Consider the following 24642-nt stretch of genomic DNA (forward strand, 5'->3'; position numbering starts at 1 on the left):
CAGATAAATGACAATATTAAGTAAACGATAATACAGATGGGTGTATGTTTATTGCACAAGGCCTGTTCCTGTATGTGGAATGTGGTAATATTCAGCTAATCGCTGTGGGTGGTTTGTTGCGACGCTGGTCATGTGACCTGGAGTTTATTAAGGTCACTGGGGTGAGCGCACACGCACACACCAAACATTTGAGGACATCCAACAGAATCTCACATTGTTATATTTGTTTGTCACATGAGAAGAGATTCTGCCGTTGTGTTCTGTGCTGTCCTCAGCAGTCCCCACCCCGTCCTTGTCACTGCACCGTCAGGAGACGGAACCACAAGTTACAACCTGTATACATATGTAGACGACGACGTCGTACTAAGTACAGTCTGTAGGACTGACTATATACGTTATGTACCAGCAGCACACACTATCCTTGTTTTTGTAGATGGACAAAGGCGTGACGCCAACTGTGTGTGTGTGTGTGTGTGTGTGTGAATGTGTTTGTGTCGGTTGTCTTGTTTGTTTACATCAATGGGAATAAGGCAGTGGGTGGAGAACACAGAACAATCGACATGTACAGGCTTGTGATAGTGTATGCCTGTGTGTGCTTGTGTGTGTGTGTGTGTGTGTGTGTGTGTGTGTGTGTGTGTGTGTGTGTGTGTGTGTGTGTGTGTGTGTGTGTGTGTGTGTATATGTGTGTGTGTGTGTGTGTGTGTATGTATGTGTGTGTGTGTGTGTGTGTGTGTGTGTGTGTGTGTGTGTGTGTGTGTGTGTGTGTGTGTGTGTGTGTGTGTGTGTGTGTACTGGTCTATTCAGTAATAACACCTGGCAACCACACTGCTTTCCTCCCCCCTCCCCCTGTTCCCTCTCACTGGCTCAGCAGTTCTGGATCGCCCCTGCTAGGGCCCTTCTCTCTCTAACTGCTGACTGAGTAACCTTTCAGCTGCTGCCTCTCTCACACACACTCACACACAACACATATAGTGAGTCTACATTATTGAGATGTAGGGAGAGTTTCCACTGGAAGAACATCGACTCTCTCATTCTGGTTCTCTCTCTCTCGCAAACAGACTAGTACATAATGTGGTGGCGCACTCACACAAGGCCATATGTACCCTGCCAAAGTCAGTTTTACACCTCTGCGCCAAGTCTAGATCGTTTGGCTAGTGTGAGCACGCCAACCGTACTCAAATAAAGTTCAATTCCGTGGCCTGAGCACACTTCGGAGAGGTGTTCTGAGGCCAGGTGTGCTCAGGCTCAGGCCAGGTACAGATGCTAATGAGCCGACACACGCGCGTGTTCCCAGTTCGTCACGATGCGGGCTTTCTTGGTGCACTGGAGAAGGCGGGACTGAGCACGGAGTCTAGACCTATATAGAATAAATTGCAGAGTGGCGAAGTCACGCCCCTTCCGGTAGAGCCCATGGGACCTATAGAGCTCGTAAGTCCGCCCCTTCCTGGAGACTCCCATGGGAACTATGGGCTAGGAAAATTAGAATGGGTTTCAATGGAGAGAAAGTAATTATTTTCTGGTCCCAGTCTTTATATGCCCTGGATTACACATATATTGTTTGTAGATTTAAATTATAATTTTTCATGCAAAGAAAATAAAAAAAATTCGCATAGACGTTTGATGATGTTAGGTTTTGTGTGAGGCCGCTTTGTGAACTACACCCCTCACTGCTCTCGACGCGAATGATATACGTCTCAACACAACACATTGCTACTTTATTCCGGTCACCAATCGCGAGCGCGAGAGAGGAATTATTAAATTCAAATACCTAGCAAGTCCTGGCAGATGCCACATTTAACACTGAGTTTAAACACTGACTCATAGTATACAGTATAATTATTTATACTGATTTATTTATCCGTCTGCATTCGTATCCCTCTGTCTGTCTGTCACAAAAACAACACAATCACATATACAAAGTGTAGATGTACCAACACACAATGTACATTCACGAAGACATACCCATCTACTCCGCAGAGTTCACAATGACTCACACGTACACGCTCCCTCAACCACTCACTGATCGTGCACGCTGAGTCGCCCACGAGCACGTCACCCGGCTCTTCCCTGTCCTTGACCTTGGGATGACAAGGGAGATGTCAGGAGTGGGTAGGTGGGAGTTAGTGAGAGTAGGAGGGAGGCGGGGGAGTGTGTTAGATGGGGTGCGTGATGTTGGGATTGGGGGGGTATGAATGAGGAAGGGTACTGTAGATGTAAGCTTAACTGTGGAAACCATGCCCCTACCTCCTATAGATCTCATAATGGTTTCTTCCACATTGTAGTCCGTCAACCTTCACAGCTGACAGTACATGCACACAAACACACACACACACACACACACACACACACACACACACACACACACACACACACACACACACACACACACACACACACACACACACACACACACACACACACACACACACACACACACACACACACACACAGTGTTCTCTCTATCATGCAGTATCTTAATGTATGAGATGCATCGTGTCTGTTGGTCACTTTGGATAAGTGTCCCTATTGCATGTATATTGTAACAATGACCATGCTACGCGCCACCTGCCACGCTCCAACAAGGTGGCTTTTGCTGGGCTCCTCCACATCCAGATCACAGTGATGTTGGAACTGGTTAATTGTAGACTTGGTTGAGGATAGCAATACTGAGCAGGAGGTGGAACATGCTGTTCATGGAGATCTCCCATAGTGTGTGTGGTGATGGCTGGTTTAACATGTTAACATTGATTGCTGTGGAACAGGTGTGAGGCATCACCAAACAGATCATACGTAAACATGTTTTTTATGCCTCCAGCCTCCAGCCGACTGTTATGTCAACTCATTTGCCCCCGTCACAACTGTTTGCCTCTGTCACAGCTGGAAGAGTGACTCCGTAGACGTGGAGGAAAATACGTAACTGGCGCCATCTAGCGTTGGCAAGGCTGGTACTACATCAGTTGCCGAGATATTAATTACAGCCAAATTAAGTGAGTGATGAAGTTCTGCTATTTTATGTTAGAAGTTAAACTTTTGAAATATTATAATATTGGCCTTAGCTGCATTATCACTCAGTCGACTCAGAGCACAATATGCATGTTTGTTGTATTCATATATCCACACAAACACACTTGTAGACTACATAATTTGATGCTGTACGTATGTTCATATGGCTCATAACACATAGTTAATAATTAGGTTGCATTTAGGTGTGTATTCGTGTAGTTAGCAGTGCAGAAGTATATGATTTATCGCTTTTCTGTCAATATCAATTTTGGGTAGGTTTTTGGTTTATTTGGTGGTTTTTAGTAGATGGTCTGGAAATTTCCAATCCGATCTGGCAACACATGCTATCTACCCAAACGATATGCCATATGAAAGCTGAGACTCAAAGGAGTCCAATGGTATAAGCCTCATCATTTTGTAATCTTCTTTTGATTAACTATCTGAAGGAATAAGGTCAATAACATACCTTTCCAAGTTACTTCGACCACAAACACACACAAGCACACACACACACGCACGCACGCACGCACGCGCACACACACACACACACACACACACACACACACACACACACACACACACACACACACACACACACACACACACACACACACACACACACACACATTCTATATTGTATCTCAAATGTATTCAGACTTGATCACATTAGCTATTTTTTTAATTCTTCACTTTATTTGTTTCCAACAATATTATATTTTTAAAATGGTGTGCATGTTAACATTGTCTAACCTAGCTACACAGAATATATATATATATATATATATAACCTTGCTACACAGCATGCTTGCATAACTAACATTAATATTGTTGGATCAACCCCTTTGTGATACACGTAATGTAAAACAAACAGTTTATTTAATATTTTTTTGTTTATATCAGTGTTCAAGTCTGATAGGATAGAATACTGTACATATGAATCGTATGTAAATAGTTTCAAGTAAAGTCCTTCCAATTCAGACTAAATTATGTGATTGTATTTATTTCTCCAGACCATTCGTTTGTTCATTGTACTGCAAGTTAAAGCTAAAGGTGCCCATCTTATGTGGTTCAACGTAGAGCTGGAGCTGGAGCTTGAGCAGAAGAAGGACTTCCACCTCAGCAGAAGAGCAATGCCTGGTTTGCAGAGGCTGCTTATTGCTTGTCTCCGGGAAATAAAAAATATTTTTTCAGAATATTTTGATTCAATATCTTTTATTAAAAAAATCCTTTATTTAAACATGCCAATTACAAAATACATAATATAATTTACCATTTCAGGTTAAAGGTCCCATTACATGAAAATCTCAGTTTATGAGGTTTTCTAACATAAATATGAGTTCCCCTAGCCTGCCTATGGTCCCCCAGTGGCTAAAACTTGCGTTTGGTGTAAAACGAGCACTAGCTGTTCTGCTCAAGTACCCCTGACTGCAGCCCGCAAACGGAGCCCACATGGAGGGGGCGGGCACTCAGTCCACATGGAGGGGGCCGGCACTCCGCCCACATGGAGGGGGCGGGCACTCAGTCCACATCGAGGGGGCGGGTACTCCGACCACATTGACGATTGAGCAGATTTCCGCTGCTCTTGTTAATGCAAGAGTAAACGGTAATACTATGTTAAGCTAGCGGGAGCCCATGCTGTTAATTAAATTATACAAACAGATGGTACGGGAGTATTGTGACTGGGTATCTTTCTTGCTGCGTCCCATGGAACTATTATAACGTTAAGCATAGCCTAAACGACTTGCAAATACATTTACTCTTGTTAATTTTTTTTTCGCTTAGCTGTTCCACTCATGGACCTATTTAGGTTCCACTTAAGAGTTCACGTTACAACCGTTCGCCGTTGCTCCATGTTTAAATCACAGTGCCTTGTTCGTGACCAGTCTCAAATTCACTAATTGAAATAGTGCCCCCTAGTGATCTTTTTTTTTTTTTACTCAGTATTAATAGGCCTACTATTGCTGTTTTCGCTTGAATTTTTGTATTTCTCTACTGATTGCTTCGACAATGCAACATTAAAAGTTACTAACAGCGACTTCACACAGAAGCTCTGGCTTAGGGCCCCCCACCGCCCTTGGGCCCCTGGGCATGTGCCCGGTGTGCCCGTGCGGTAATCCACCCTTGCCTGTAAACAATGCAACGTGTGCGAACTCCTGTACCCGTCTGTCTGTGAGAGTTACAGGCCCAGTAAGAGCCTAAATAAGATTGGGGGAACTATGAAGACTGGGACCCAAAGGTATGACCTTAACAGATGTAATGTGAGGAATAACGAAGTGACCACATCTAAGGGCAAAAAATGTACCTCAATAGACATAATGAAAAGCTACATGTGTGAAGCACATTAAGTTACACCAATCACAGGAGCACTAACAACTGTCTTTTTATTCAACAAAACAATTAAAAAATAACAACTACAAAAAATAGATTGTAAACTATTACTAGCTCTTGTTCGGCCTCCCGTAGTCTTCTAGTAACCTAATTTGAAAGGTTACGTTTTTATTTTTAAGCATTAGTCAAATGAAGAGACAAGTTTCCAATTTAGTGGAGAGTGCTACCTGCGGTATCTCCATGCAGCAAATATTCTCCGCTTCTGTGGGCATGGTCGCACATTTTCCACAACGGCACCTATCCATAAAATAAAGGTAGATGTAATAATGGCAGAGGTCTGACTATAGTGGCTCTGGTTAGTGTCTATAGCTATACATATGACAGTGGATAGGCTGATGTTAGACGTAAATCTTCACGAGTAAATCATGGGTTATGTGTAACATGACTTCAATATAGTTTGAAATTAACCCATTAAATGAGCCAGTGACTTCTCTAAACTACACAGATGACTGATATAGATGCTAATCTAGCGTAACGATAGCAAATCAGCAACTTTAAAAGCCAACAACGTAGGCTAGCGTTAGCAAATGATAATAACTAACCGCATACATAAACAAACCAACTAAAGTACCGTATCCAGACACAATATATTAAACTTAACCATTCAGAGACGTCCTGCTGTAGCCGCTGAGTATCAACTTCTTCAGGTGCTTTGTTATCCGGATCAGATTCTGGGTCAAACTGAAAGGCTTGAACGACTGGGTTTCTACGAGCCATTGCGATACAACCACCGTAAACAGAGCGCACGTGGCTGCAAGCGGCTCCGGGCCACACCCCCACCCTCCTCCTTGACACGCCCACCGAAACAGCGCATTTGGGGGAAGCTCAATGTGCGACTGGCTCGGAGTGGCTGTAACTCTGCACCACGGCTGAATTTCAGGAACATCTTTGAATACTGTGTTAGTTGCCCACTAATACCTATATTAAAGAATACATAAAAATAGCATGTCATGGGACCTTTAAACATCTTTATAATAGGGCTTGCTCGTTGCCCGAGACAATGGCAGCCAGTCTGTCCCTTGTAGCATTACCAGGTGACTGGTTATCTGCTAGGGGGTCACATTGAGGTTTGGGGTCACGCATTTCGAGTTGACTAATGACTACGACTAATGATGACGTCATAGGGTAGGTTTGACCCATTTGGTAAGGGAAGAAGGGTAGAGGTAGGGGGTCGGCTTAAAAGTTAGGGTTAGGGTTGAGCAATGAGGGGTAGGGTTGAGCAATGAGCAATGAATTCGGATTCAGCCAATTTGTAGCTGTTTAGAAACGGACTGTAAAAATAAAGATTCTAACCATTTGCCCGGTTACTGAGCTGAACGGCCCCGAGCTGATTGGCCCCGAGGGCTACATGACGTCAACGGAGAGGCAAGGCACCCTGGGGACTCCTCTCATTGTACATACACTAACTTAAAGGTTAGATTCAGTCAACTGGTCAATACTCCAGCTAGTCAAACACTGCCAGCTTCATGAATGTATTCCACATAAAAAGGTACCACTTCTTTACAATGCATTATACAGAGATTTTGCGGAAGGACGATAACTGCATGTTCAGTAATGGGGAAATGGAATGGGTGACATGGTGTCAAAGTTCGAGACCCGGTATCAGTGTTGTGACTGGTAAGTACATGTAGGTGGAAGCAACACTGTGTGTGACTATAACCTGACACTTCATGCCGGATCAGTTCTTTGCAAACCAACTCAGGTTGTGTCATTCCTTCTGTGCTAGTGTTAATCTTTCAAACCTCCTCCTTCTCTACCTCTCGTATTTCGCAAGTGTTAAAGGGTCGGTTTTTATTCACAACAGGATTAATAAAAAGGTAGACCGTATTCATGTCGACAGTAAAATATTACTCCAACTACTTTAGCGTTGGAGACACACATCACACACACAAAAGGGTTTTGTATAAAGCGATCCAACGGATTTATGTACATTTATTCCAGCAGAGAATAGTATCTGTACAGGGTTTCAATATATAAAAGGAATTTATATATAAACCTCATTTAAAAGCCTATGTATGTACATGCCTAGTTTTAAATAAAAAAAAATCATTGCTTTCTCTCATAAAGAGAATAGTTCATATTAAAAACTACTAGAAGTAGAGTACAATATAAACAAAAAAAAAAAAGAAACTTAAACCAAACTGAAAAGTTTGCCTAGCCTAGAAATAAAAGCCAGTAATGAATAAAACAGTTTAAATAAGTAAAGCAGGAGATGGGGCCTGTAGCTCAGGGAAGCCCCGCCTCCAGGATGCTGCCCAGTAGGGTGCGGTCCTTCAGAGCGTTCTCCACATCCCTCTCCTCGATCTTCAGGAACACCTGAACACAGACACAGGGTCAGCATCACTGAATCCACAAGGACACTGCCTGCTCTCTGAACAGCTGGTGACCTGCGGTCAGTCACTATTGTGAACACCCGCACAAGAATACATCGGTTACATGCTAGCCCTAGCAGCAGTCCCACGCTAGCCCTAGCTGGGAGGCCTCACGCTAGCCCTAGCTGGGAGGCCTCACGCTAGCCCTAGCTGGGAGGCCTCACGCTAGCCCTAGCTGGGAGGCCTCACGCTAGCCCTAGCTGGGAGGCCTCACGCTAGCCCTAGCTGGGAGGCCTCACGCTAGCCCTAGCTGGGAGGCCTCACGCTAGCCCTAGCTGGGAGGCCTCACGCTAGCCCTAGTTGGAGGCCTCACGCTAGCCCTAGCTGGGAGGCCTCACGCTAACCCTAGCTGGGAGGCCTCACGCTAGCCCTAGCTGGGAGGCCTCACGCTAGCCCTAGCTGGGAGGCCTCACGCTAGCCCTAGCTGGGAGGCCTCACGCTAGCCCTAGCTGGGAGGCCTCACGCTAGCCCTAGCTGGGAGGCCTCACGCTAGCCCTAGCTGGGAGGCCTCACGCTAGCCCTAGCTGGGAGGCCTCACGCTAGCCCTAGCTGGGAGGCCTCACGCTAGCCCTAGCTGGGAGGCCTCACGCTAGCCCTAGCTGGGAGGCCTCACGCTAGCCCTAGCTGGGAGGCCTCACGCTAGCCCTAGCTGGGAGGCCTCACGCTAGCCCTAGCTGGGAGGCCTCACGCTAGCCCTAGCTGGGAGGCCTCACGCTAGCCCTAGCTGGGAGGCCTCACGCTAGCCCTAGCTGGGAGGCCTCACGCTAGCCCTAGCTGGGAGGCCTCACGCTAGACCTAGCGGTGGTCCCATGGTAGTTATCATGCTAGTGCTATCTGGGAGGTATCATGCTAGCCCTAGCGATAGTCCCATGCTAGATAGCATGCCGGCCCTAGCTGGATGGTAGCATGCTAGCCCTAGGTGGATGGTAGCCTTATGGGCGGTCTGTACCTTGGTGAGTCGCGCCTCCTTGGCCTTGCGGAGGGCGAAGATGCCGCGGCTCTCCAGCAGTGAGCAGAGAGAGAGGCACTCCCCCTGAGCCATGCCCCCCACCTGCCGCTTCGTACACAGGCGACTGTACACCTCATGCAGCTGTGAGAGACAGGAGGTATATTTATATCAGAGGAGAGAGACAGTAGGTATAGATCCGGAGCCAGAGAGAGACACTAAATATAATATTAAATAATATATATACAAGTGTCTACCTTGCCGAGGACCACCTCCTTGTGTTTGCCGCTCTTTGTGAGGAGCAGCAGGCAGCAGACGAGGAGTTTCTGCTGCAGGGGGAAACTCTCCCCCTCCCCCCCGGCGGAGGAGGCCATGCGGTCCCCGTACACCTCCGACAACACGCGCGCTACCTGGGGCACGCCAACATGAGACGCTGTGGGGGGGGGGGGGGGAGGGCAGCAGGGGAGGACAACAGTCGCAATGTAGAGGACATTAACTGTGTTGGGGCTAGGCCGTCACGGGCTAGGCTACCACCGTGGCTAGTATTGTCACATCATGACTAGGCTAGCGTCTGTGGATAGGCTAATATTGCAGCTAGGCTAGTTTCCTCGTCGTTAGGCCAGTGTTTAATATGGCGAGCGAGGTTTGTGGTGGCTAAGCTAGCGGTTTACCTTTAGCGTCTTCAGTGTGGTCCGCTGCTTTCTTGCGGTCGTCAGCCTCCACAATCTCAACGGCTCTCCTGATATCCAGACACAGAATCATTTCAGCATGTGTCCAGAACAAAACACATAGTAACAAGAGGCCAGCCTTTAGAGTGGTTTGGTTGAGAGAGGAAATGGGCAATATAAATAATATAAATATAAATTAGTGATAAGTGTTTCTCAGTCGTGTTGTTGAGAAAGGAGTGTTAAGTCACCTGCAGATGTCCAGAGCCTTCCTGGCATCTCCCGACACGGCAGAGACCTTCCTGGCGCAGAACTGGACAGCCGAAGCATCCAAAACCCCGTCACCAGACGCCTGAGAGGGAACACGAGCATTAGACCACCAATACACACCCACACTAGAGCGCAGAACGGGCCGCATTTTTCTGTCCGAGCCCGGCGAGCGTATGACAGAGAAGTAACCGAACCCGACATCAAGATATACATGGCCGAGCCTGACCCGAGCCCAACCCGACACGGTTACATTTATGGGAATGAAAGCATGCCTTTATCGAGGTGAGCGCAACAAGCGCACGTTAATGTGCTCGCTGTAAACGTGCGCTTGTTGCGCAGAATCTTAACTAATTGAAATTCACAAAAAAGGCCACAATAACGATAAATTCCACAAAATGACACAAGAGGTGCCGAGGAACAGAACGTTAACATAAAAGCAACGCCATGCCAACTCCTATGCCTTATCGCGCTGATGTGACCGAGCCCGCCCCGAACCCGAGGATCCTTTCTTAATATTGATCCGGCTTTCGGGCTCGGGACGCGTTTCCATGCTCTAACCCCACACATACACACACCTGAGTGAGTCGGTCCTGGACGATGGCAGCTAGCTCCTGGCGGCTGTAGGGAGGGAAGTGAAGCAGCAGGGGCCGGCAGCGGGGCAGGGCCTGCAGGCGCGGCAGGATGCGGTCCGTCAGGTCCAGGGCGTTGGCGATACCTGCCGCGACATCAGGAAATATTAATATAAATGATACAATCAGCTGACATGGAGACCACAGATAAACGTAAATAGGTGATCAGAGCCCCTTCAGGTGGGCCCGGATGTCTTACCAACGAGACAGAGGCGAGAGCCGGCCAGGTAGGGCCACTCGAAGATGGTGTATAGGACCTCCTGAGACTTGCTGTCCAGCTGGTCCATCTCATCCAGAACCAGCAGCCTGAAGGAGGGAGGGGGGGGAAGGGGGGGTCACAATTTAGAAACGAGTAACCTGGTAGACTCAATGGGTTGATTAGAACCCAGAACCTCACAGCTGGGAATCCAACACCCAATCACCAGACCCAACCTGCACCCCCCCACCCCCACCCCCAGTTCCAATCGAAGTCCACCCGTCCTGACCCCAGCTCTACTCACACAGTGGGCCCGTTGCTGGTCAGCAGCTTCTGCAGAGCGCTGCTGGAGTGGCCCCCGGCCCCGCCCCCTAGTCGCTGGGCCAGCAGGGGGAAGATAGAGTGGGAGCTGCGGAGGGTCATGCAGTTCAGCACCACCGTCTGGACCTCGCTCAGCGCCTCCTGGGGGAGGGAAGACACACAGGGGGGCAGTCAGGACAAACAGCAGTGACCAGCCACAAAACATGTTCTTTAGGCTTCTTGATAGGTCAACAGTGGTGCCATCGCTCATTATTCCTTACAGACAGTTGGTAGCTAGATTGAATATGGGCTTATACAAATCATGACAAAAACATTCCTCCATTTATCCAGAACAAGTCAAATCAATTTGAGACACGCATTATTAATCTAATCAAGTGGTAATGTTAGGGTGCGTTAGGTTTACGGGCGTTGTGTTTAGTGGCGCTGTGAAGGTGCATTTCGATAGTCCTAATGTTTGGGGACATTAGGTTTTACGTTAGGTTTAGTTCTGATGGTTTGTGTGCGTTGGCCTCAGCGGTGAGGTTAGGGTGCGTTGGGTTTAGTACCTTCATGTCTGCGAGCACGCGGTGGAAGCAGGCCGTCTTGCCGGTGCCGGGCGCCCCCGAGATGTAGAGGCTGGCGGGGGTGCTCCCCAGGGCCCGCTCCTCCAGGAAGGAGCGGATGGCGGCGCGCTCCGCGTCCCGGGACACAAGGCGCTCCGGGACGGCCGTGTGCAGAGACTGCTTCACCATCTGGTACCGGGACCCTGGAGGAGGGGGGGGGGGCGCATTTATGATGAGTGTCATATACGAGTGTCAGACATGAAGCCCAGTGTATGACATTAACAGAAGGGAGGTGTGAGTGTACTCCGACCCCACATTGTCAAACTACACCTAGGCTCCATCTCCTCATAATACTGACGGTGCTATATCACTGTCCTACTGATGGTACCTAGGTGAACTGAGGAACCAGTGAAGCCTTATCAGCCTACAAACACAGATAGTGAACACGACAACAAGTGGACCTACTCTCTGCAAACAGACGAGCGACCGCAGACTTCACGTTGGAATGGGCTGGGCTTGCTGGCAGCGCGGCCTGCCGTCTGGGGGAGGGCCTGGCGTTGGGAGACATCGGCTTGGGAGAGGGAGGGGCCATTGTGCGGCACGGCTGCAGCGGCGAGTTCTCGCAGTTGTCGTTGAAGAGTTTCCGTGGCGATGCTCTTGGGGTGGGTCTGCTCTGTTTCGGTGGCGATCCCAGCAGGTTGACGCCCAGGATGCTGACATTGTCGTCACCTTGGAAACCAAAACATGGTGTCAGACACAGTACCAGCTAGACACGCGCACATACACACGCATGAAAGATATGGAATTATATTTTTTATTATCTTTCCATTTGTCAATTGTAACTCAATAAGAAAGTAAGCTAATTCAATTAATAAATATGCAGTCATGTTTTTAACAGAAATACAGGACAAATAAAATACCAGCTGTATGATAATACATCACATGTAATTGTGTAGGGCATTTTGTATGGAATATCATGAAGCATGTTTCGACAGTGGTGGATACTGGATCCTGTTCTTACCTGTTCGCTTGCGGGGGCTGAGGGGTATTCTGTGTGGCAGGGTCGGGGAGAGTGGGTTGATGGGACATAGCCGGACCGAGGTCAGGCTTTGGGGAAGAAGCTTGCACTTCTCGGGACTGGGAGCCGGAGGTTCATTCTCCAGGGGGATCGTCGACTTGTTGGACACTGGACGGCAGGACTTGCGTCGAGGGAAGGGCAGAGCGGGCTGGACCTGTCCCTTGGAGCGTGTGCTGGGCATGTTCTGTTTAAAACGAGGACGATTAGACGTACACATAGGTTGGTGAACGGGTGACGCTAAATTCAGCCATACAGGAAGGAAAGATGATTCGGTATTTGGTTCAACTTTACTGCTAACAATTCCAACAACTAGTGCTTGATAAGAAAACTGACAAATGTAGATACAGATACAGAACGGCAGTGCCTTAAAAACAACCCGAGATTGTATTGGCGCCATTCGAACAATCCAAAATTAAAAGCGCTCCGGAAACCTCAGTCACCACAGATCTACTTGCTAGCATGTTTTATACCTAAAACTTTAAATAAAGTGCTAGATCGAAAGCAAGTATTATCGGGATAAGTTAAATTACAGTGTTACCTTTGCTGATTTGTTGGTAGTTGTTGATCAGGTTTACACTAGACCGCTGAAGACTAGCTTTCTTCCAATACTGAGACTACAAAAGTTGCGCCAAATATTCTCCCTTCTCCTGAGGTCACCAGAAATTGCTGGGCTCTGATTGGTCCCCGAACACCATTGACCTGGTTTCCCACGCTCTCATTGGCTCAACCCGAGGAGTCGTCACCTTCCGGTTACTCGGAACTCAATGGCGGGAGATTCAATGACGTTGTTTTGGCGGAATTATATTTTCCCGGGAAGGACAGCTGTTTGGTTGGATTCGAAAACTCTGTCCCTTGTTTGACATAAGCTGAAAAACTAGTCAGCGGCCAGACATTAATGATAAAACACACTGATATGATTGTGTGTTTGATCAATCAATACAGAATATAATCGTATTCGTTGTTTACTAAATATTTGAGTGAGACAAAGGTTCGTGTAATCAACCCGATAACTACATCAAAACTTTAGGGCGTTATTTACCAGCACTTTTGTAATCACTACCGCCATTGTATTCCTCTACCGAGAATATATTCAAAGCAACACTAGAGCAAGTATTAATTTAATCAGGACAGACGACCACACTCAACTCAATCTCTTTGTGGTCGGAACCCCTTCATTACATTTTTTAATTAATCCTACGTGAGAACCACGTATTAAAAAAATAGTAAGCCTTTGGCCATCACATTAATAGTTACACCACTTATTTATATATCAATGATATACTGTTAGGCGGAAGAAGGACTTCCGGGCTCAATTTCCCATAATGCAGTATAATGTTTGTCCAGTTAACATTTAGTTTACTTTACTCTTTAGTTTTAATATATGTACAAACTAAGAAATGGTGACTTCAGACAAGTTTTCGGGTTAGAGTTCATCTAAAATAAATCGAGAAATATTTTATTTAAGAGTTATATATCCTTATCTTAGAAATATTTTTTGAAAAACATACATTATATTTATCATGATATTTGCATATTTGTACATTTAAATTATATCAACATGTTAAACGCTTGCATTGTAACATCTTCTGTTGCACCTTTGAAAAACCACACGACAAACCACAGTGCACCAAGACCCTTTTCCCCAAAATACATGTTTATTTCAATTGATCACATGATTAAAAGATGGCTGATTAACATAACATGGCCGACAGCGTGACAGAGTGAGGAACAACTAGACCAAACCGTCACCTCACAACCCTAGCTGCACTCACTCTCCTGATCCATACCTTCTCACCCAGCATTCATCCATTCATCTGCACACACCCTTCACCATCTCATCCACTCAGAGCAGTGCTGCTAGTCCTCCCTAGGGGCGGGGCTACGGGGCTGAGCCCCTGTCACTCCATGACTTCCCTTCCCCCCCATTTTTGTTCCTATATTACAAGCTTTTTACAACATAAAAAATAGATCAATAACTATGGTTATCATATTCATTAGCTTTAATGTAAATATACAATATTTTCTTGCATTTTTCAAATATAATCGATTATTTTAGTTTCTTCCCGCCCCCCCCCCCCACCAAGCCCCTCCTCTGGAGTCCCTGACAAACGACGAAGACGTGATAAAAACATAACGGAGCCCTGTTTCGCTGGAACCGGTCGTTAGGTCAAGGTATAAGGCAAGGACCAGCGAGAGGTTCTGCTCCATTGAATGGTTTCCCGTTCAGAGGAGCGGAAATCCAATAAGAAGTAGTGTGTGTAGACGACGAGCAGGGAAGAGACCACGGGGGACGAAGAGCTCTGCGCCCACAGACCCCTGGAGCCTCTGGGGGTTCTCAGCGATGAGCGTCATATCGTCACAACATTCCTTGCATAGCAATAATCACAACAATCTAAACACCTGAAATTCTGTCTTCACCAGCAGCACAAGTACGGTCAGATATTGCAGGTGATAAAATATAAAATAAGACTTCTGGAAGAGCTATCGTGTGTGTGTGCGTGTTCATGTGTTTCTTCCCTTCGGCATCTGCTCCCCCAACAGGAAGCAAGCCGTGTTTAAACAGAGCCTGATTGGCTGTTCTGTAGCTACCCGTACTCCCCATGCTGTTCTTAAAGACCAGATGGCAGCAAGCCTGCAGGGGCACAGTCGAATTGACAAAAACACATTTCTTATGAAAGTTTTGTTTGTGTATATATATATATATATATATATATATATATATATATATATATATATATATATATATATATATATATATATATATTTGTGTGTGTGTGTGATGATGCATTTACATAGATAGTAATATATTGGGAATTTCTTGAAGCATGCAGGTATTCTACATAATGCTAGTCTGATAGAGGATTTTACATACATGTCGTCAACGGACATGCTTGGCTCACTATGCACACGTTTGGCACTTGGTTGCTTGGTCACAACCCCTCCACCCCTCCTCACCTCCTCCTCCTCCTCCTCCCTGGCACTACTGGAATGGCTATCAAAGACAAACTCAATCATAGATTCTAAACAAAAGAACAAAAAGGAAATAATAAATCCTCAATGGTGCTCCCAGCCACTGGTGGCGGCCCAGGAGGGTCGAAGCATCACTCAGCTAAGATAATAGTACCCTGGAGGGCTGAAGGGAACGCAGTATACAAAACATAATCAGAACATTTCATGGAATGAGTCTCAAGGAGAGAGGAACAGAAGGGAATGCATTGGGTTTACTTTTTTTCTGTTTTTCTTCTTCCGATGTAGGTCCTCAGTGTCAGTGTGGCGTGACGACCCGGGTCACATGGTCACAGTGCAGCGGGTCAGCACCCAGACGATAGTCCGCGGCATTCAGGAGACGTTTCCTCAAACCCATGCATGCCTCCAGCTGGTGTTCAGTGTAGCTCTGCAGCGTGTCTTTAGTGTCTTGCTGTCCCATAACCTTAGTGTGTGGCTCTTTAGTCTTTTGTGTTTAGTGTGTTTGTCTCAAGTGTTGATGTGCGTCTTTAGTGTTGGTGTGTCAAATGTGTGTTGGTGTGTCTTTAGTGTTAAGTGTGTCTTTAGTGTTGTGTGCTAAGTGTGCGTGTCTACACACTTAAACCACCCCCCACCCCCATATGTCCTGTGATTGGTCAAAGTGAGTTGAGTCCTGGTGTGGTGGAGCAGAGGATGCCATGCGCTCACCTCCCTACAGGGGGCGCTGGGGGGGCTCCTCGCATCATACCTGGAGGAGGAGGACATGTTAGCACAGTGGTCACCTCCTCGCTGCACCACAACACACCTGCCGGCAGAGGCTGGCTTACCTGCTGCTCTACTTCCTTCCTGCTATGATCATTAATGAAGGTGGCCAGGTAGGTATGATAGTGACCAGGAAGGTATGATAGTGAGCAGGCAAGTATGTTAATGACTAGATAGGTATAATTACTGATAACAGTAAATGTGAGCACTGGCGTAGAATGCTATTGCATACCTGCGTAGCTGTGCATGCCGTATAACTCACCTTTCTGTCCATATGGTTTCCTGAATAGCTCAGATTAGTAGCCGGTGAGGTCATTCAAGCCTGTGACATCAGCAACACGTGCTGCCTCGGATGTCATGGGCGACCATTTTAAACTAGCTTAACCAATTATTACTTTTTTCTTGTTCCATACCCCAACTCAGTGATGGCGAACATTTCTTTGGTATTTTTGACGAAAATGTATTTGTTGTCTACTCTTTGAGCTTCTTTTGGCCTTAGATAAAAACCTGTTGCAACCTCCTGGTCTTCTCATACTTACATAGTCACTATCATATCTACCTAGTCACCACCCTTTCAGCAATAAATGACACATTTCTCTAACTACTGGAATATTGATAAAGAGATAAGCCAGCCTGGATAGTCGGCATCATGACTGCATCACCACTACCACTTTGTCAAAGAGCGATTCGGACAAGAGTACGCTTCCATGGACCTCGTGCCCGTAAGAGGGTGCATGGTGAAACGGTGCCCTACCCTTGGTGCCCTTGCTGGGGTACACCCTGCTGAAGGGCCGGTACTCCTCTGGTGGGGGGAGGTCTTCAACAGGATGGAAGTTAAACTTGGATTCAAAGTCATCTGTGAAAAGGACGATAACACACATGGAGAATTTTAGGGCGAGGGGGATAGTTCAAAAAGTAGTGTGTGGTGAGGGTTGAACGTCAGTTAAGTGGGTGTTGATTGAGGGTGAATATTGGTTGGGGGTGTGGCTGGATGACGGGTGGAAGGTGAGGGTGGTGATGGAGGCGGGGTCAGGGATGGGGGTTGATGATGGAGGCTCGGTGGGGTTGATGATGGATGTCGGGTTGGGGTGATGAGGTAGGCTGGTTGGGGGTGATGATGGGGGCCGGGTGGGGGTGATGATGGAGGGCGGGTTGGGGTGATGACGGAGGCCGGTTGGGGGTGATGATGGAGGCCGGGTGGGGGGTGATGACGGAGGCTGGGGTGGGGGTGATGAGCTAGGCTGGGTGGGGGTGATGATGGGGGCCGGGTGGGGGTGATGACGGAGGCCGGTTGGGGGTGATGACGGAGGCTGGGTGGGGGTGATGATGGAGGCCGGTTGGGGGTGATGACGGAGGCTGGGGTGGGGGTGATGAGCTAGGCCGGGTGGGGGTGATGATGGAGGGCGGGTTGGGGTGATGACGGAGGCCGGTTGGGGGTGATGATGGAGGCCGGGTGGGGGTGATGACGGAGGCTGGGGTGGGGGTGATGAGCTAGGCTGGGTGGGGGTGATGATGGGGGCCGGGTGGGGGTGATGACGGAGGCCGGTTGGGGGTGATGACGGAGGCTGGGTGGGGGTGATGATGGAGGCCGGTTGGGGGTGATGACGGAGGCTGGGGTGGGGGTGATGAGCTAGGCTGGGTGGGGGTGATGACGGAGGTCGGGTGGTGGTGATGACGGAGGCCGAGTGGGGGTGATGATGGAGGCCGGGTGGGGGTGATGATGGAAGATGGGGTGGGGGTGATGAGCTAGGCTGGGTGGGGGTGATGACGGAGGCTTGGTGGGGGTGATGACGGAGGCTTAGTGGGGGTGATGACGGAGGCTTGGTGGGGGTGATGACGGAGGCCATGTGGGGGTGATGACGGAGGCGTGGTGGGGGTGATGACGGAGGCGGGGTGGGGGTGATGACGGAGGCCATGTGGGGGTTGATGACGGAGGCCATGTGGGGGTGATGACGGAGGCTTGGTGGGGGTGATGACGGAGGCCAGGTGGGGGTGATGACGGAGGCCGGGTGGGGGTGATGACGGAGGCCGGGTGGGTGGGGGTCATGGAGGCCAGGGGGGGGTTACTCACCTACGATGGACTTGGAGGAGGAGCTGGAGTGGCCGTTGCGGAGGGGAGGCGGCGGCGGGGGAGGAACGGCCGGGGTGCGGGAGGAGGAGAGGGAGGAGAGGGAGGAGGAGGAGAGGGAGGGTGGAGGAGGAGGTTTGCTACCCCCCCTGCTGTGAGGCTCGGAGGAACCTGAGCTGTGGCCGCGATAGGGAGGTGGAGGGGGCGGGGCGTCCCGACCGCCGCCGTTGCGGGTGCCTGGATGGGGAGCCTGAGGAGCTGCAGGACACACACACACACACACACACACACACACACACACACACACACACACACACCACACACACACACACACACACACACACACACACACACACACACACACACACACACACACACACACACACACACACACACACATTAGAACCAGCTTCTGACTGGACGGAGAGGGAGCAGAACACATGAGGGGCCTTGGTTCAGGTTAAAACTAACCTAGCCACTGTCTTATATCCATAGTGATGCAGAGGTTGGCTTTGGCACCTTTGTTCTTATATTCTGAGTGACAAAGATGGCTGCACTGCAGTGATGATCATTAATCATTAATGAGCATATTCAAAGCTTTAGTTAACGTATAATGCCATTGGCCTTCAGACAATCTATTCAGAAAGATAGCAAGGTAATCAGATCAGAGGTCCACAGTCACACACACACAACACACACACACACACACACACACACACACACACACACCACACACACACACACAACCACACACACACACACACACACACACACACACACACACACACACACACACACACTTCTTCTACTGCTGAGCAGGAGAGGGGGTAAGGGGCCTGATATGTGGGACTGCTGGGGTCCCTCATGTATAGCACGTCTCATCCTTTCTGTCTTATGTGGAGCAGCCTATACCAAACCAGACCACGCTCATTAAGCTTTTACTTCTACCGTTAAATGATCTGGAGGGTGCAGCCGGGTAGTGTAGAGGTGGTGACGGGCTGGCGTCCGCTGATGATTGCTATTATATGGCTGAGTAGGGTGGAGGATGATAGTGTAGGGTGGTGTAGGATAGTATAGCGTTGTGAAGGTCAGCATTAGGGTGGGTGAAGGATAATGTCAACTACAGTAGGGTGGTCAGCTAGACTCGGGCGGTGGTTAAGGTGGTGCAGGGTTATGGGGGGGGGGGGGGTGTAGATCACCTGTTCTGCGGCCCGGTGGCTCCCTGGCGGGCGGAGGGGGTCTGCCACCCTGCGGGCCGGGGGAGGGCGAGGGTGGAGGCGGGGGGGCGGTGGGTGCGTCCGTGCGAGCCTCCGCTGTTGGGGTCTTCTTGTGCAGGGAGTTCTGGCGATGGGGCAGCTCCGGAGCCCCGTCCACGTAGCTCGGCCCGTTGGACCCTCCCCCCGGGGATGGCGGTATGGGGGAGGAGGGGGGAGGCGCCGAGGAGCCCCCGTGGGGAGGGTCTGCTGGAGGAGGAGGAGGGGAAGGTGGGCTTCATGGAAGGGGGCGGGACCGTGGGGCTGTAGGAGGGGCCTCGGCCAGGCGTGGGGGGGAGGGGTTTCTCTCGGCTGTGGCTGGTGAGGACGGGAGGGAGGGGGGCCCTTCTGGGTCCTCTCCGGGGGAGGGTTGGAGCGCCCGCCACCCGCCGCGGTTGAAGGGCGGCGGAGGGCTGCGGTGCGCGAGGTTGTTCTTCATGCCGCCCCCGGAGGAGTGGGACGAGCCAGAGGAGGCATAGCGGGGGCGGGAGAGGTCGGGTGGGTGGGGGGGGGGGAGCGCTGGTGGTCGGGCGGGGCAGGCTTGTGCTCAATAGGGGGGGAGGGGGAGGAGGAACGGCCGGAGGGGGGGCGGGGGGGCACTGGGCCGGGAGGCTGGGGTCGCAGCGCGGAGCGACCCACCGTTCCGTCTGGAGGAGGTAGAACACGGAGACATGATCAGAACCACAATCCAAAAAGGCACACTAGTCCACGGTTCAGTTGAAAGGGTGCTCTGAAACGCAGCGTCATGGCGACGCTCACTTTAGGGGCTGGATTAGACTTGCTGTAACACCAAGCGTAAGCGTATGCGACCTGCTACGACCTGCTGTGTCCTGTGTTCCGACTTGCTGCGGCATTACGCGGCGGCAGAAAATTGCATCGAAAGATTGATATCCTACAGGGTGGGAAATTGCGGACTAGGTCCGACAGTCTCTCCTCGAAACTTTCTGCCATGCTTATAATAACTTCCCCGACTCTGACCTCGAGGTCACTGTTTATTCCCTCGATCGCCCCCCACTTTCTTGTCAGTATTGCATCTTGCGGACGTGTCGGGTTCGCCTGCGCGACTGACGCACCACGGTCGCAGAATACACATGGCAGCCATGATCTGTATACGTATGCGTTGTCTGCAGCAGGTCAATTACAGCCTTGAGGCTACTGGGATGGCCCTGACAACAGAAACCTCAAGGTGAGTCTTTTCAGCAAAGCTCGCTTTTTGAGGGTGGGCGGGTATGGAGAGAGTAGGGAGGAGCAGGGGCGAGGAGCAGGTGATTTGGACTGGAGCTAGCTTTAAAAACTAAACTCTTGCTTGTTACATTAAGGGAATTTAGTAGACACTTTTATCCACAGCATTGTTCCTTTAGCATATAATAGGGGATTATGTTCAATCAATTCTACGTTGAATGGACACAGCGGTGCTTGTTATTATATATGCTTGTAATTATACTTCTGTTTCTGTGACTGAGCGTAATCCACCATAAGCCCCGTCTTCAGTGACGTCCAGTGATCTTTGTTAAATGGAAACGATGTGTTGTACCAATGAACATGTGTGACCCTGCTTAGCTTTGCTGTAATAGAGGAACCACAACATGTAGCAGGGCAGAGGACGCGGGCCCTGGCGCGTAGTTGAATAAATCAACCTTTACGGGATATTCAAAACAGCAAGGTCTGAGAGAGAGGGTTGATGTTTATTGAAGCTCCATGAAAAGGTTTTGTTATTAAAAGGGGAGAGCAGATCTGTGCCCTTCAGATACTCATTTTGTGACAGTGTAGACGGTCTTAACTATTTCATAAATTCTTATGAAATAGTTAATCTTAACTATTTCGTAAATTATCCTCCAATCTTGGAACTTTCTTCAACATTCAACCTGTTCAGTTTCTACTCATTGGATAAAGGATATCGTTTGTATGGTGGGATATGTATATGTTCTTGTCCATTCCTGAACTACGCAACCATGTCGATCTATAGTGCGTCAGTATGTCAGTATTTTACCTCCAACTGGTCGCAATTTGGGCACGCCTCCTTGGAAAAGACCTCCCATTGGCATTGGTCCTCCTCCTCCAAAACCTCCTCCTCCTCCTCCTCCCCTCCTCCTCCTCCTCCTCCACCACCACCTCCTCCTCCTCCACCTCCACCTCCTGATTCTGAGGAAGTAGCAAAGTCATCAACATATATCCAACTAGTGAAAATATGTTAAAGATACGTATGTATGCATGCATGAGGAGTCACCGGAGGCTGGCGTATGAGCTTATTTTAATGGTGCTACAGTGTTATATAACTCATTCTCTATGACGGGTGCTATAGTGTTCTATAAGTCATTCTCTATGACGGGTGCTATAGTGTTCTATAAGTCATCTCTATGACGGGTGCTATAGTGTTCTATAAGTCATTCTCTATGACGGGTGCTATAGTGATCTATAACTCATTCTCTATGACGGGTGCTATAGTGTTCTATAACTCATTCTCTATGACGGGTGCTATAGTGTTCTATAAGTCATTCTCTATGACGGGTGCTATAGTGTTCTATAAGTCATTCTCTATGACGGGTGCTATAGTGTTCTATAAGTCATCTCTATGACGGGTGCTATAGTGTCCTATAACTCATTCTCTATGACGGGTGCTATAGTGTTCTATAACTCATTCTCTATGACGGGTGCTATAGTGTTCTATAACTCATTCTCTATGACGGTTGCTATAGTGTTCTATAAGTCATCTCTATGAGTGTGCTATAGTGTTCTATAAGTCATCTCTATGATGGGTGCTATAGTGTTCTATAAGTCATCTCTATGATGGGAGCTATAGTGTGATATTACTTACTCTCTATGACCGGTGCGCTTCGGTCGTTGATGGCTGTCTTCTTGAGCCGGGCACCTTTACAGATGTCTGAGAGCAGAGCTCCTCTGTCCTTGGTACCATCGCGATTCAACTTGGAAGGCGTCGTGTTTGCCTGCAAGAAGAACCATCTTCAGGTTAGTGGTCGGGGAATGTAAATCCCAGCTGAAAATGGTCGGGGTTCCTAGCACCAATATCTGCAGTATACCTGTAGGCATGCTTGAGCACGTTGCTCTACCGGTTCATTGTAAGTCACGTTGGTTAAAGGCTCTGCCCAATGCCTTAATATTAATACATCCGTCCAAAACAATGGATTGATTGTGGATTAATTGTTCTTCAACAATTGCCATGACTAATGTGGATTGATCTTAAAGATTGAGTATCCCTCACTTGCCATTCTTACTTCCAAAACATGTGTACTGTACAACAACTGAAATTAGTGCAGAATAACTCTAGGATGGATTGTTAACCACCAAGTTGATGATAATCGTATGTAGTATGTATTGTGTTGAGGAGGTGATTATTTAATAGCAGTTATGTTAATTTGGCTGGCCGAGGCCGAGACAAGTGTCGGACAAACTTACACACACCCCCTTTACTGACCTGGCTGAAGGTGGGAGGAGCGGGAGGAGGCGGAGGCCCCGGGGGAGGGGGGGGAGGAGGGGGCATGGTCTTGGCACTTCTGAGTCAGGGGGTTCACCGACTCACTGTGGAGGTAGAACACTCTCGCCTGGAGAGAGAAAGACAAACAACCGGGCGTCATTCTCACGATAACCATTAATCAGACCGACTTCCAATTTTACGGTTGTATTGCGGAGGACTCAAGGAAATTCAGTGTAGTGTGTGAAGTTGTTTGGACGAGCAGTTCTGAGGAAAACTTCAAGGAGCAATACTGAGGCCATCCCGTCAGTCTGTTCGAAACAGGCACGTTTTGAACGGGCACTGTACTAGTTATAATAAATCCATGTATGCAGTGGATGTGAATTGTGACCCAAAAGCAGTGGATGTGTTTTTTTCTATCAGAAAGGTTGCACTGAACCGCAGGTTGCACTGAACAGATTTCCCTATTGACCTTTGTTGACATTTTTAACTCATGACTTCCTGACTGTCATTGCTGTAGTTAATCCAACATGTATTCTGCGGCAGCAGCAGCATACAGGGTGCAGGAGAGGAGGCACAGGCCGAGAGATGTATGGTTGCTAAGGGGTGCAGGTGAGTGGATCTTCCCGAACCAGTTGGCCTCTCAGGGATCATTGTTGATCCAGCATGTTAGGCTGGCGGCTGCCCCACCCCTCCTCCCCCCGCCTTACTAAACGCTACAGCAGGTTTTCACGGAGGGAAAACTAAAGGAATGTCACTGAGCAAGCTTGCCAGTCACAAGCAGAGACAGCTAGCTTACTGCAAAGGCACTGCTGCTAGGCCATGGCAGAGAAAGCTAAACTGTTTATAAAAAAATTAAAGAATAATCGAATATCTGCTGGGTCCGCATAACCTCGGCCAAAGCCACAGATATTCCAGAGCGGCAGAGGATCCTTTGGAATAGTTGTGGCTTCCTATGGGTTAAATTTTCTGTTTCAAATCTCAAGAAAGGGGAAAGATGATGGGCTCCTCTTTTACAGCGGTGGAAAACCGAAAAAGGAACAGCTGCACTGAGAAATAACTAAATTCCTGAACTACTAGTTTTTACTCCCTCTGACAATACTGTTTCCTTTACTTTGCTAAGGCCCTTCAGAACACAGATGCATTTGTTGGACAAAGCTCTTATGCATTGTGAATTTATAGGACTTTGGAATGGGAGACATACTTGTTCTAAAGTGAAGTTACTTATTTAAAGAACAGTGTGTATACCTCTACTTACAAGATTACAGTACCGTGAGGTCTGAAGTAGGTCACGGCTCAACTTGTACTTATTTTGGCATAGGATTGGGCCATGGTGAGATACACCTGGAGAAAGTACAGGTAATAAGGAAGTGAGCCTCGGTGCTCGACGAAATAACTCTCCTTCTAGGCCCACTGACTGACAGTTCTAGCTTTCTTACCCCGGCCTTGTTTGCAAGATTGTCCCTACGGAACCACAACTATTCCTCTAATAAAACTCACCCGAAAATAATTAACAGAATCAGTCTCAGATATTGCGTGATGTACCAAGTACATGTATATACAAATATTCACACACAACCTTGGTTAATGCGAACGGAGAGTCGTTGGGGGTTAATAGCAGAGGAACAACCCTTCAACACATGATCCCTACAGCTGGTAAACATGCGACCTGTCCGTACTGTGAAGCACACCAACCAATTGAATAGTGACTTACCTTAACTTACAGGGGGTGGACAACCTCGTCCTCAGAACCAA

The 24642-nt window shown here is 48.5% G+C and overlaps 1 protein-coding gene and 1 pseudogene across 1 annotated transcript; both read right to left on the minus strand.

The window, feature by feature from the left end:
• Positions 1–6872: 6872 nt before the first annotated feature.
• Positions 6873–13056, minus strand: LOC130379179 (cell division control protein 6 homolog). The gene is made up of 12 exons (XM_056585864.1): positions 12949–13056; positions 12354–12594; positions 11798–12061; positions 11336–11535; positions 10774–10931; positions 10473–10579; positions 10220–10359; positions 9626–9726; positions 9381–9448; positions 8967–9142; positions 8713–8853; positions 6873–7707 (listed from the first exon to the last, which is right to left on the minus strand). Exons 2-12 carry the CDS (start codon positions 12589–12591, stop codon positions 7618–7620), a joined length of 1683 nt encoding a protein of 560 aa, XP_056441839.1. The 5' UTR covers positions 12592–12594; positions 12949–13056; the 3' UTR covers positions 6873–7617.
• A 2071-nt stretch (positions 13057–15127) lies between these two features.
• LOC130379189 (WAS/WASL-interacting protein family member 2-like) lies at positions 15128–22956 on the minus strand (annotated as a pseudogene).
• Between the last annotated feature and the right edge of the window lie 1686 nt (positions 22957–24642).

The sequence above is a fragment of the Gadus chalcogrammus genome, chromosome 3 (assembly GCF_026213295.1).
Source record: "Gadus chalcogrammus isolate NIFS_2021 chromosome 3, NIFS_Gcha_1.0, whole genome shotgun sequence".
Classification (NCBI taxonomy): domain Eukaryota; kingdom Metazoa; phylum Chordata; class Actinopteri; order Gadiformes; family Gadidae; genus Gadus; species Gadus chalcogrammus.

What these genes read in the sequence shown, in the direction of transcription:
- LOC130379179 (XM_056585864.1), bottom strand. Translation starts at nt 12,591, where the DNA reads ATGCCCAGCACACGCTCCAAGGGACAGGTCCAGCCCGCTCTGCCCTTC. An exon ending in GCGTGCTCGCAGACATGAAG is followed by an intron (nt 10,932 to 11,335) that starts GTACTAAACCCA and finishes TCCCTCCCCCAG; the next exon opens with GAGGCGCTGAGCGAGGTCCA. An exon ending in ACCAGCAACGGGCCCACTGT is followed by an intron (nt 10,580 to 10,773) that starts GTGAGTAGAGCT and finishes TCCCTCCTTCAG; the next exon opens with GCTGCTGGTTCTGGATGAGA.